Source organism: Apaloderma vittatum, unplaced genomic scaffold, assembly GCF_000703405.1.
Source record: "Apaloderma vittatum isolate BGI_N311 unplaced genomic scaffold, ASM70340v1 scaffold2534, whole genome shotgun sequence".
Classification (NCBI taxonomy): Eukaryota; Metazoa; Chordata; class Aves; order Trogoniformes; family Trogonidae; genus Apaloderma; species Apaloderma vittatum.
The window spans coordinates 21412-35942 of record NW_009713048.1 but is presented as its reverse complement, the minus strand read 5'-3'; the positions used below and the strand labels follow the sequence as shown (position 1 = coordinate 35942).

General features: G+C 38.0%; 1 protein-coding gene across 1 annotated transcript in view; it reads right to left on the bottom strand.

Annotated features, from left to right (window-relative positions):
* Nucleotides 1-14531, bottom strand: part of RB1 (retinoblastoma 1) — a 73748-nt gene that overhangs the window by 49629 nt on the left and 9588 nt on the right. The window contains exons 6-15 of the mRNA XM_009868207.1: nt 13956-14104; nt 13171-13248; nt 10480-10589; nt 9405-9482; nt 6046-6133; nt 5290-5406; nt 4498-4554; nt 4378-4409; nt 4225-4301; nt 3827-4029 (exon numbers count right to left, since the gene is read on the bottom strand). Coding sequence (XP_009866509.1) covers nt 3827-4029; nt 4225-4301; nt 4378-4409; nt 4498-4554; nt 5290-5406; nt 6046-6133; nt 9405-9482; nt 10480-10589; nt 13171-13248; nt 13956-14104 — 989 coding nt within the window. The remainder of the gene's footprint in view (nt 1-3826; nt 4030-4224; nt 4302-4377; nt 4410-4497; nt 4555-5289; nt 5407-6045; nt 6134-9404; nt 9483-10479; nt 10590-13170; nt 13249-13955; nt 14105-14531) is intronic.

Sequence of the window (14531 nt, the reverse complement as noted above, 5' to 3'; positions counted from 1 at the left end):
CCAAAACAATTCTATGAAATTCTACGATTCTGTGAAAACAAGTGTTCATAACTCAGGGATGTTTTTGTTACTCCTGAGCAATGCTTAGAGTCAAGGCCTTTTCTGCTTCTCATCCCATCCTGCCAGCGAGGAGGCTGGGAGCGCTCAAGAAGTTAGAAGGAGGCACAGCCAGGACAGCTGACCCCAAGTGACCAGAGATGGCCCACACCATATAATGTCATGCTCAGCATATAAAGCTGGGTAATAAGAAAGAAAGGGAGATGAGTGATTGCGTTTTTCTTCCCAAGTCACCGCTACACATGATGGAGCCCTGCTTTCCTGAAGACAGCCTGCCCATGGGAAGTGGTGAATGAATTCCATGTTTTGTTTTGTTTGCATGCATGGCTTTTGGTTTACCTGTTAAACTTTCTTTATCTCAAGGCATGAGGGGTTTTTTTTCCCCTTCCAATTCTCTCCCCCATCCTACTGTGAGAGGACTGAGCAAGGGTCTGTGTGGGGCCAAGCTGCCACAACAGTCCTCTAGAGACAAACTTCTAGCAGAGGAGACTGCATGCTGTCCTGTGCTTGGGGAGGTCCAGGTGAGATATGACACACAGATCAAAAACACAGTGCCGTGCCCTTCTGTGTGCCATCCTTTCCACTGTGTTCCACTCCCCTGATCTTACTGGCACTAGATGATCGTTGTACATCCCTTCCAACTGAACTTTCCATTAACACCCACACCAGCTGTATAAGCCATCCCAAAACAGCACCACACATATAACTCTGGAAACTCAAAAAGACAGATTCAATACACTAAAATACCTTAAAAACAGAGCATTCAGAAAACTTGACGTAATCCTGTGCTTGTTGTCAATGTTATAATTTGTTTTACAAAAGCCTCCAACTACACCCATAATTTTTGAAAACACAATGCTTTTCATTTTTCAGTCTGAAAACCCAAGACCAAACCAGATTATCTGCCTGTGGTGCCCGAACTACAGGCTAGAAACTGATACAGTTTACAGTTAACCAGTAAGCTGACTTACTTACTTACTTACCAGCTAACTGGTTTGCAGAAGGTAGCAGGAGTCAATTTTTCCTTGTAGAAAGTCAAATCTGGGTATCTATACCTCTGCTTTTTGTACTCTGAATGTTACAATTATCAAATAAGCACTGCAAGCTTCTTAAAATACTGCCTGCCTCTAGAAATACTGCCTCATTTTCCCCATTCCTCTAGGCTCTAGTAAAAGGGTCTGTCCTGGACTGAGCTAGAACAGAACCAATTCTGTTCAGTGATTTTTACTTCTCAGCTCAGTCTCTTCTAAGAGGCTGCACTTTCTGAAGTTAGCAGCATGTTTTTGCAGGCAGTGTCTGCTGCTAGGAGTGGTAATGCCTGATGTTTATAGTCACTGCCTGGGATTGGTATGCAGAAAGGCTCTTGCTTATACTTGCTTCTGTAGTGACCAAGGTCATTGTTAAATCTTGTGCTCTATATTGGCATTGTCTTTTCTAATCCATAAATGTCTCTCTCTTACTCCTTTTCCCTGCCCCTTCGGGAGGGGAGTTAGAGAGCATCTGTCATTTGTTTAGTGGCCAGCCCAGCCTTAATCCTTGACAGATACATTGGTGCCCAATGTGGGGCTTGGCTAGGGCTCTGGGAGATTATCCAGATAGTTTGAATTCTGGATCGCTCAACTCAAAGTGTATCAGATCATTTCCTTAAGAGATCCCAAAGGGTTGGAAAATAAAACGAATTGCTCATGTTATCAGCTGAGCACAATGTTATATCCTGTCTTTTTAGAGTTTATTTCAGAGTTAAGTGCCATAACACTGCCTTAACTACCGAATGCATTGTGGTATTGTTTACTTGTTAGTGTTTATTTACGGTTTATCTGTTCTGGCTGTGTTATTACCGATCCATGCTGTGATAAAAACGGGCCATGAGTTTATCTGTGTACCTCGGGCGCCACATAGTGAACTTTGTTACTAATTACAGTTTCAGTTTCACCTCGGGAAAATTATACTTGCCCCTTCTGCAAGTTGATTTCACCAGACTGAGGATTTCAGATATGGTTATTCCTATATGTTGTTTTTCATAGAATCATAGAATTGTCAGAGTTGGAAGGGACCTTAAAGATCATCTAGTTCCAACCCCTCTGCCCTGGGCAGGGACTTACAAGTTTCATTGAATTTATTATCTGTTCTCTTCATTCTCTTTATTGTGTGGCATCAGAGTAAACACTGATGTAAGCCTAGGAAGTCAGGCAGCCACCTCAACGTGTAGAACACAACATTTTAGCAACAAGCATCACACATACTCGGACCCTGCAAGGCTTTATGACATGCACTGCAGCTACTCAGACTTCGTGAGTCCCCACACCACAATAGCTACTCCAACTCCCACAACAAGCACCACAGCTACGACAGCCACTGTGGTCACTTCCACTCAATCCGTATCAGTACGAGTAACCCCAGTGACCACAAAGAAATCAAAAAAGTCAGACCACCCAGTGAAGGATGAGGAAGATCTGGGAGAGTGTCCTTCTCATTCGTCCAGCTCATCTCTAACCCTTGAACAGCTCTCAGCCTTATTCAAAGAACAGCAAAATCACAAAGAAATTCGTATAGCAAGGAACAGGCCACATGCACTTCTCAGAACACCAAAGGAACTTGCAAAAAGCACTCCATCAGGAAAAGTTTACACTCCGGTATGGCAGCTATAGCACAGCACCAGAAATCTCAGGGCACATACAGTGTGTTGGTGAGAGATTCAAGAATCTTGGCTCCCCCAATGGAAAGGTCACCTTCATGTTCAGAGAGCCACATGTGCTCACTGACTTTGTCAGCAAGGAAAACAGAGTGGCAAAAGCTGTTTGGTACAAGATTCAGTTTGTCCAATGCAGTGGAGCTGGGCTATATGATCTTTAGAGGTCCCTTCCAATTCAAACCACGCTGTGGTTCTATAGCTTGAATCATGGCAATTGCTTTCATACAACCCCGAGGCCACTGTGTTTCTCCTGAGCTAAAAACCTGAACATGGATGCGATTCTTGCTGTTCAGGCATAACAACGCTCTCTGAATTCAGGAGCATAACACCCTACAGCCTTGTAAAGTGTGACCTGTACTAGAAAACTGTTAACTTCTCACTCGAAAGTCAAACACAAACCAAACACAGATTACCCTGAAAAGACAACTTGCTTCATGATTAAACTATCCCATACACAATGATATACTGTGTTTCTAAAGCTCCCAGAACTGTAAGATATGAGGTGGGTTCTTAAATGGTTGCTTTATGTCTCCCTGGTCAAAATTACCAGTCCTTGTAGTCTCCTATTTCATGACATTAATAGTATATTTTTGAGTTTATAAGTAACATACAGTATAAACAAAGAATGTTTGATTCACTGAGATCTAGCCTAAAAAAACCAATCCAGCCTTTAATTTTAATGGCACCCAAAAACACTAAAGTGACTGAAGAGCAAATCAATACCTTAAGCACTATTAACAAACATAGCAAATGCACAGAACTAAGTCCCTACACCCCAGTGGGAATAACAATTGGATAAAAATTAACTTAGCAATAAAATGTATAGAATTTATTGCCTTGTCTTTGGCACCAAAACACCATTTAAAGGTATTACCCTTATGATTCATGCCAGACTAGTTTAACATGATGTTGGCTTACAGTCACACAAACCAGCAGAGATGTGCCACCTTCTGCTATACCCTTTTTTTTTTTCAAAATCAAAAACTAATTTTAAAACTTATTTTACAGTGTTGGGTATGATTTCCCTGTCTAGATATGCATGTTATACACAGACAAATAGTTTAAAGCATTACTTACAGATTGCCAAGCAAGAGACTCCATAATTCGATGTTCACAGCGTTCTAGATGCTTTATCATTTCCCTAGTTAGGCTTGGCTCCGCTTTAATAAAGCTTTCAATCACCTTGTAGATGTCAAAAGCTTTTAATTCAAATACGCTGAGAATCCATGGGAAAGACAAGTCTGTTTCAGCACTGGTACCATCACTTTGGGAAGCATTTCCTGCAGGGAAGATGGACTATTATCAAGAATACTACATTGTTTCTGACTTTTTTCATTTTTGTATTTATTGAGTCATTGCTAACTGAGAAATTTCTTTGAGCTCTTTTTTTTTTTTGTTATTGACTGTATTTTATATTAGAACAAATGACAATAATTAGCGATAAATGTTAACTTAGCACTTTAGATTCAACTTACTGCCATACGTAGCCATGACGACCTCAACAGCACACGCCAGAAGAGATGTGTGGAAGATGTTATCATTCAGAAGTTTGCTAGGGGAAAAGAAAGTTATTAATACTTGTCCTAACACCAAATAGCAGACTTCAATAGCAAGGTCAGGGCACATACCTGAAATTCTGCACCGAGAGGCGCTCCTCCTCCTGAAATATATAAATCAAACCAAATTTGTGAACGTTCGTAATATTTGTAAATGCAATGCAAGTACTAAGCTACCAATACTAAACTTACCGACTTTAGCATGGACTCCATTACTCTGTAATACAGACGTACTCCAAGTTTATACCTCTGTCAAAAAAAGGAGACATTCAAGAATATTACAGAAGTTTTAACAGACTACAACTGACTACATTTCTGGCTTTTGGAAGAGCCACCATAAAGAAGTCATTGGAGAGGCCTCAAAGGCTACTACGGTTTGTGCGTACCGCAACCACAGAAGACTGATTAATCAAGTTTACGTCAATACACAGCTAAGTGGATCAAAAACAGTGCTGACAGACAGAAAACTGTTTAGTACAAACTTAGTTGTATTTTCTTTGAAAAATCTCATTGAAAGCATAGCTGGCTGACTGATTTTATAAGGAAGTAAGTCACCTAGCCCTGTTCTAGGCTAAGTTGCCTTAATGAATGCAAATATAAGTTTCACTGAATGTGTTTTGTCCAGCAATTTTCCCATTCTTCATGAAAGTATTTCCAACAAATTTTCACTTAGCTCCTATTTAAATCGTAATTCCTCATTTAAACTGCATTTCTTTACCTTAAAGGGTTGGACAAGATGATTCTCGAGGTCTTTTCCAACCTTGGGTTCTATCGCTGCTTATATATTAAGAATAATTTGTTGAATACTGTATCTTTGCAGAGCTTTAGAGAAAGAAAATACACATCCATTCCTCAAGTTGAAAAGAATATTTTTTTTTACCATTACTGATCTGCACTGAACCAGGACAGTCACTAAATCAAGTCTCACATTAACTAGTACCAGCAGAGCTCAAATGAGTAATACTCAATCAAAATTCTAGTTACCTGTGACCCAATTTCAGCACATCCCTGTCCAACTGCTTCAGCAAATTTCTTTCTGAAGATGTCGTCAAAACTTTCTACTCTTTTCAGGATACTATCCGTAGGGTTCACTGTGCAATTCTAATAAGTACAGGAAGGAAGGCAAAGGAAGGAAATGCAAAGAAAGGATATTTTACTTCAAAAACATTTTAATGATTTAATCATATTAGTACTGTTTTGCTTTGTAACATCTCACAATCTGCTCATTATAAGATGTGGAGTATGTAAACAAAAAAGTTGAGTATTTAAAAAAAAAAAAAGAATCATTGCATATGTCCAACAATTTCCACTAACTACCACTTCATGTCTCACATGCAGATAGCTGCAACTAACTCAGCTAATATGCGAGTAGTACCACCAATGTTCATGTCCTTAAAATTAGAAATATGCTTAAATTGCTCAATGTGGACACAAAAGATCCTCTGTGAGTACATCCTGCTTCTATGTTTCCCTTTCCTATTCCTTTCTTCTTCCATCTGGTACACACATAAATAAACCCTAATACTTAGTTCAGTAACAAAAGTTCCAGTACACATTTGCTAGATAGAAGTACTTTCTGAAATGATTAATTACATTCAAACCATCCAATTAAAATGTACTTCTTCAAAAACCGTTGTTAATTAAAGGAGTTTCCAAAACAAGTGTCAAATCCTTATGTGTACATTTTACTTGAGTGGTAATTCCAAGAATCATTCACAAATCTTCCCTCTAATCACTTACATTGAAATACATGTTGAGAGTATCCGATGGTTTATCAGTTGCTGAGTTTAAAATCATAATCAATTGCTGTATGTTATTCATTGCAGCTCTAGAAAAATACAGTAAAATGCACAATAAACATCAAGGTTGGCTTGACAGTTTCCAGAAACTGAACTGCAATTCTACAAACAACAACAAAAAACAACCCTAGTATTTTAGTTCTAAACTCAGTTAACAACTGACCTGCTGGAAAAAACTGTTGGACTGTGTCAACCACTGTGAATTCTAATGATGTAATTCATCTAGTAATCTAATCACTAGAATGATTATAATCCTTAACAACCAGAAGAACATAAATTAATAAACACTAATAAGAACTTTAAAACACTTTATAAAGCACTTCATAAAATGGTGGAATTTAAATCCTTATATGTGAAAATACTCAGCTAAATCAAGCAACTCCCTAACAAATAAACGCTCTGGATTTTGTACAAAAATAATGCAAAAGACAGGTGAATGCAGACAGCTTTTACGTTTCAAGTCACCTGTTCACCAGTGTAACACGTAAGACGTATTAAAAACACAGCACTAACAGGAAATACAGCTTTTTTTACCATAGACGCTTTGAAAAACCCACAGACCTTACTGTGGCCTTCCAGTACTTAAAGGGGCCTGTCAGAAAGACAGGGACCATCTTTATACCAGGGCCTGCTGCAGTAAAACAAAGGGTAGTGCTTTCAAAGCGAAAGAGGGTAGATTTAGTTTAGATATTAGGAAAAAACGATTTAGTGTGAGGCTGGTGAGACACTGGCACAGGTTGCCCCGAGAGGTGGTGGAGGCCTCACCCCAGAGACACTCAAGGTCAGGCTTGATGGGGCTCTGAGCAACCTGGTCCAGTGAAAGACCTCCCGGCTCACTGCAGGGGTGGAGGCCAGGGTGACCTTTAAAGGTCCCGTCCAAACCAAAACATTCTATAATTCTACGACATGCAGGATGTCCACAAATATTCATGTCGCCTGGCTTTTTTAAAAAAAAATTTCAAGTTGTGTATTAAGCAATAGTATTAAGTTTCTATTCTTTTAGAAAGGTCAGTCTATTAATTTAATCTCCTTACATCTAAGGAACAGTTGAATCCTTCCATCGTATTATTACTTTCTGAATTTTTCATTGCTGTTTTTGGTGGGGCTTTTTTTGTTTGTCTTATATTTCTGTGCTATTTAACCTCAGTCTAGTTCATATCACTCATACAGTAGTGATGAAAGAAAAAAAAAATATGTTCAATCATTGCAACCACACTACCACAAAAATGCATTTTTCTTTAAATCTACTTGTATGAAGGTTTTGGTAAAATCACTTCTACTAGTGATAAGGGAAAACATAAGGACAGTGGAAAAAACTGAAATGAAAACAGAAACCATTCTCATGATGTTCCAGACTAGTACTTACACCCATTTTGTCTACTGCTTTCTATGTAAATGACAAGATACAAATCCTCTGATGAAGACTATTAGATTCTCACCGGTTTCAGGGGACTTTAGAGCAGATCTTAAGTGACTAGGTCCAGAAAGAAGACATTATACAAAGATTTACAGTACTAAGTATAGCACTTTCAGCAGAACTTGTTGAGGGTTCTACCAATGCAGGGAGATTTAATGACACATTTCCCAAGCTATGCTAGCGATCAAAGGTTTACTGACATTTAGTGACAGTTCTGTGACTTGACAAAACAGTTACTACAGCCCAAGTCACTGCTGACGAATAAGCCTTCAAAGAAACTGTCTTAAATGGCATCAGTTCTGGAAAACTCGGAGAAAAGCCCAAGTGTGAATGGAGAGAATCTAAAACTCTCATTAGACTTCCTCTCAAGATAGAGTTGGTTTAGCACATTTCAAATGTTTAGCAATGCAGAAACTTGGTGCTCCCAGACTTTCTTAAGACTTGCATGTAAAGAACTTAAATGAAGCATCTTTCACAGCGTTAGAGGGCTTTTTAAATTGCTATTATAACTGAAAACTGCCAATAACAAGCTAGCCATATCGGTCCAAAACGGGATTTGTTGTCGATGACCTTCTTGTAACACACACTGCATGTTACAGATGTCCAGTTTCTGAAAGCACACATTCAGTCTGGGAACCGAAAGGCAAACTGATGCCTTTTTATGGCTAAAAAAGCATCACTGGCAGTCAAAGATTTGAAGCATAGGACTGAAAGGGACCACTAAGGCAATCAAATAAGCCCTTCTGCAGTCACAAGTGATTCAAAGGTCTTTCATATAGCGATCAATATATTATCTCAGCTGCATGTCTCCTATTACTTCTATGAAGTAGCTTTCCAGAACCTTACTGCCCTGCAGGCTAGCAACTAGTTTCTGCAGACAGCATTTAGTTGATTTATAGTGGATATACAAGCTTCGAGTATAATTCATTACTTCACAAGCATATGAGCACTGTACAGCTATTATAAAAACAAAAATAATTTTACTTATTCAAAAAAATTGAAGTAACAATTAAAAGTACAATATTTTAACTTATTTCTATAGCATGCTAAAATGAAAGACATTTATACAGCAAGCATGGAACAAGAACTTCACTGTCCAACTTCATTAACTTAGACATCTCAAGAATGCCTGCACAAACACTCCTCTGTGCCACAAAGCACTTATGTCCACACTGCACGTGGCATTCAAGTGACACAGCTGGTTGGTTCTTAAGTGTCCAGGAATTTCTAAGCACCATCGGGCAAAAGCATACTAATTTTGTCAAAATACTCTGTGCACAGGGGAAAAATAGTACATGCAGATCTCCTTTGGTTAACTGAATTCAAGCTTGCAGGTGTTCTGCATTTGATTGTAGTTCAAACAATCTCCAATTAATGCCTCATTTCTACCATATCTGTCAATTTTCTAAGTATACTCTCACTCTGAAATGTTTCTTCTGTGTTGGGAAGACAAACAATACTGAAAAGAAAAAGATCATGGGAGAAGGAAAGTGTGTGCATACACAATTTGGTATTAGGAAAGGAAGTCAGAAGATAGAGCTAGAGTAAAGATGGGAATGGAAGGTAGAAGCACAGCAGACAAAAGTACTACCATGGAAGTATAAAGTTGCGTTCTCATAAGAACAAATAAAATAATCTATTTTACAGATGTCTTGCACTTCCTAAAACAACTCAATAAAAAAATTTTTCTCTGTTTTCCAATGACTTTGCCAAGAACTGAGGGCACTCAGCACCCCTCAGTACATGCTCATTAGTGACCAGAACTACAGTCTGTTTCATGAAAAATAAACAGTCGCTTTAAAATTAAAAGAACTACTCTGAAGATTAATATTTCTAGTTAGGATGTTAAACAAAAGAACATAGCTTAAAAGAAAAACTCATACCGAACAGGAGTCTGTGGAAGTATATGATTAAGTTCCTCATCTGGATTGTTTTTTAATGGCGTCCTCTCCAACTGTGAGCTACAGAAATGGGAAAATATACTAATGTAATTCAGAAAATGAAGTTTTCTATAAAGACTTTTTAACCTGCACACAAAAGATGTGGAATAGCGTTTTAGAAGGTCTAGACATTCAACCACTCTAGTTGTTAGAATATCATAACTTAAATTCTCAACTAGATCTGTCTTGAGCAGGCTGTTTGACTAGATGACCTCCACAGTTCCATTCCAACTTCATTTTTTCCCTAGAATTCTATTTATAGCCAATTAATTTATATGTAGAGGGGTATTAGTTTCATTTTAATCCAATTTTAAACATATGTATTTTTCTAGCATGGATAAAGTCACAAAGTCACATCCCAATCTCATATTAGGTAGTTAGGGAGATGGTGAATTGCCAGGAGCCGCTGAAATTTTAGAGTATGACTACAAGAATTCAAACACATCTGTATTACTGAACGGCACCGGGGAACGTGCCTGGGCATTGATACTCAACTGTTTATGCTGCTAAGCCCTCAGGGGTGTATTTCCACCTGATGCAAACTACCATTGCCCAAAGAATTTGTGTGTACAGGTCAGAAGTCACAGTGGCTTGAGGCCTGCCCGGCAGGCAGCTTCAAAATGCCACCCACTGATTTTAAGAAGGAGGAGTTGGACAGTGAGGACTCAAGACATTGCATGCTAGCTGGCCCCAGAGCTGTGACACCACCTCAGGCATATCTAATCAATTAGCGTGACATGGCTTCAGCCTCCTCTTTCTCCTCACAATTCCTCAGCTTTCCCCGGATGGCAGGAGCTTGCACAGAGAAAGAATTAGAGTATAACTTCCAAATAATTTTAGCCAGAGTCACAGTCATATGTTTTCCAATTCTTTAAGCTTTAACAGAAATATCTTAGCTGAACTACAAACCTATGAGATCAACAGGACACAGGGACCTCCACTGGAAACACATAGCAGAGAAATCAACACAAGTTCACATTTTCTACTACGAAATGAAAGCAGTAAATAGAAATATTACCATTTTATGACATCAGGCTGTAGAGTTTCATCATGATCCAGAAATAATCTCGCATCTATGTCTTTGTTGTTGAGGTAGAGCTCATCATACTGTTTCCAGAGAACCTCAACCTCAAAAAACATTGAAAAACATTTTATTTTATAGGAAGAAGTTTAACAATTGACTGAATAATATAAGCTAGTCCTACTTCATGAATACAAAACACTAAGAGAATTACCTTGGAGCTCACAAAATCACTTCTTATAAAAACAGCTGAACAGTACCCAGAAGAAAACTGTTATTTCCACACACAAAGAATATCTTTTAGAAGAGAAAACAATCCAAGATCATGAGGCGTTTTTTTTCCAAGAAATACAGGCCCTGACGATGTGCTAAAAGTGCTAAAAATAGCTGGAGTGGAAGACACAGATCTGCAAATCAACTTTTGTTTCCAGTACTTAAATCTTTCCTTTCAGAAGAAAGTAGTATCTACAAGAAGAGGAAATGTAGGATGAGTGTCCTCAGAAGAGGTGCCAGACGATGCTCTAGGTCCCTGGCTTTGCCAGTTTAGAGATGAAGGCCCAGACACAAACTCAAACCCTCTTGTTCTGAGCGTAAGAATTTCCCCACTCCATGTTACAAATTACACCACCACAAATACTAAAAGACATACCTATTTCTACAGAAACACAGACCGTTATTTCATATCTACATTGTTGTTTTTTAAATTACTGTTAGAAGTTTCGTAACTGATTAAATCCCACATTGCTATGACTTTGTTTTGCATGGAAAAGTTTCTTCTTCGGTTTTTGTTGTTTGGTTTGTTTGGGGGTTATTTGAGTGACTAAGTGGAAGTCTGGAATTTTGTTAGGGCCAAATACTAGCCTCAACTTCAAATCTGCTCCTGCAGAAGTAGGTAGGCACCTTAATTACCTGTTCCCTGAGCCTTTAAACATACTAAATGATGCTGTACCCTAACTAACTCCTGCTATAAAAACAGAAAACAGTGCATACAAACTCAAATTAAACCCCTCTCAGTCCTAAGAAAAAGCAAGCTGCAAATACCTCCTACACAGCTTTGGTCCTCATCCTCTTCTTCTACTTTTGTCAAATTAATTTGCTCCAAATTGATATCATGGTTAAAACTTTGAGATTAGGACTATTAAATCTAAAGATTATCTTTAGATTCTTGTTATCATTTTATTTTTTTAATTTTAAAAGTTCATTATCTTTTTCATTATTCATTATCTTCCCTCATAGCTTATGTGTCGGGTTTTTTTCTAATATATTTCAGTATTTCATGAATTTCCAGAAACTTCAGGTTCTCACGGCAAAAAGCAACAGCTCCAACAAAATGCCTGCACTGGGCGAACTAGGAAGAAACACAAGAGGACTGTGTTTCTTCTGGATTGCTTTTTTTCAGACAAAAATAAGAGTTCTGAATCAGTCGATTCATCAGTTCATTAAGCCTGACCATTAAACACATAATGAAGACAAATGAAATCCCAATATCAAGCCTCAAAAGCTTTTCTTGTTTTGGAAACGAAATTGAAATTAATTGAAAGCTCAGTGGGTTTTTTATGAAAATGAAAGTCAATTGAAATGTTCCATATTTCTAGCTATCGTATTGATGATCTCAGCTATGACTGAAGGTTAGTCAGATTACATATACGGACTGACTACATCTGAAATATCGCTGTAACTTTCTGCTTTGGTTCAAGACATCCCTTCAGGCAATCAGGCTTCATGAGCAAGGATCGCATGACTGGATTTTTCTTCAAATGCATAATTTTGTACAATTTTCACCAGCAGAGACCTAGGCTGGTAATGTTGATCGTATGCTTAAATTGAGCAGCCTTGAATGAGAACTCCCACTGACTTGAGAATAATCTCTACAACAAACTCTGCCTAGAAGTTCATACAGGGCTTCCCAACTACATAAATTAAAAAGTCTAAACAGACTGCCAATACCCTGAAACTCATTTTGGAAGAGATGAATATCTTCAGCGTGCCCTGTATTGTGTCCCCTGTTCAACATACTATGCCAATGGAAGAGAACACATACTTGGCTGAGTCGTGTCGAACTTCAGCCTTATAAGCTTCAGAGCTGCTTCAGGTTACCACATCTATTGGTGATTCACGACTAAATTGCTGTGGATGTAAACACACTGCAGGGAGTTACCTACTAAGGCACACTCTTGCATGTGATTGCATGGAAGTAGTCTGACATATCCAGGCTACGACTCAGTAAGATCAAAGTTATTCTGCACAGACACAACAGTCTGAACTCTACTAGTTGTGAAACTGAGCCTAATCTTTTGGATATCTCTCCAACATGACTACAGAAACATGTTTCAATTATATTTAAATTAAGGGGCGTAATTTAAGACTGTATGCATTTATAGACTGACTTCAGAGACCTGGTGATGTAATAGTTGTATTTTAGATTAACTGTCTCACTAAGATCATGGATATGCAACTCTTAGGCCACATTTTGCTTTGAGCAAAACCACTGGTTCAGCCTCAGGAAATTAACTTATTACATTCAAACGTAAAAGCTTAATATACTCCATGAATACTGGAATCCCAGCTATGCCATATTCCTGAAAAAGAATGCATTTTGCTAGATGATTTTAGAAGAGTCTATTAGAAGAGAATCTTAAGTAATTTGGCATGAAGTAAAAGCACTGTTGTTCAACAGTCTTAAATTACCTCGGGTAGTCCATTTGAAGCTACAACACCAATAGAATTCAAGAAAGGAATAAAGCTTGTGAAATACACATTTTTGACCTAAAAAAAAAAGAAAGAAAGAACATAACATTAGCAGTCAAGAGAGGCAGTCATGCATGCACTGCTTTCACATCTTTAAAAACAAAATAAATGAGACACTTCTGTAATGTTTTCAGTGTTTTGTTTTCAATAAAGCAAAAATGAACTTGCCTGTGTATCCAAAGCACACAGTGCATATTCCATTGCTGGAACATTAAATCACTAAACGGGAAAGAACTGCACTCTTCCTATCCCTCGTGTATTTCTACTTCCATCATCTGCTTGGATATTTTAAAAAAATATATATCCTTTTTGCACAGAAATGGATTTACCAGTGACGGAAGAAGGGGATGGTGTCTTTAAGACCCCATGCGGAAATGATGTGCTTGTTGTGTACGATTTCTCATTGTGGGGTCCAGCTGTGGAAACCCATCAGAACAGTCCTGCATCCACGCGCTACACGCTGTCATCAGCGTATAACTCCTTCACTGTTCAGCTTCCCCAGCAAAGTTATCACCCATACCAAAGGGATTGGGTTTTGTTGTGTTTTGGTTTTTTTTAAACTGCCTATTGGAGAAACTATGGAACGGCAGAATACCTTCATTACTGAACTTAGGGGAATAGTTAAACAACTACTGAGATTTTTAAAAAACATTTAAATAAACAAACACATATTTCAGATGGAGTTTAGCAGTAAGATCTAACAGATGTTAAAACACAGGCATTACCTCATCTAAATTACAATCATGTTCTTTACAAAGGACTTCAATAACTTTTGTATCAGTATCAATTGGCTTTGAAGTACGTGTATTCCTGTTCTGACCTCTTCTTGGAGTTCGAGTGGAACCATTAACACTCACTGCAGTCACAGCAGACTCTGGAAAGACAGTCAGAATCACCACAAGGTTAGAGTATTTTCAAGAAAGAAGAGATTTAGGTTTTTTTATGATTTCTCATGTCTTCTTAAATATTTCCCTTTTCATTTGTTCAGGTGAGTATAAAAACATTACAGGAAACATAAAAACTAATATTTAAATTCTTGTAACAGTACTTTTGACATTTTGCTTTTTAAAAGCTATTCAGCAGAACGCAACAGAACTTTCTGTAAGCAACTTTCAATAACCACCTGTTTCGCAAAGCTAGGAAAGCCTTATCTTTTCACAGAAGCCTTATCTTTTCACCTATTCTTTCTGTTTTTACATAAGTGTAAGACAAGGAGCTGAAAAAGTATGTTTGCTCTACATGTCTGAAGGTTAATAAAGACAATACAGGACTTAAGCACTGGTGGTAGCCTGGAATATGGT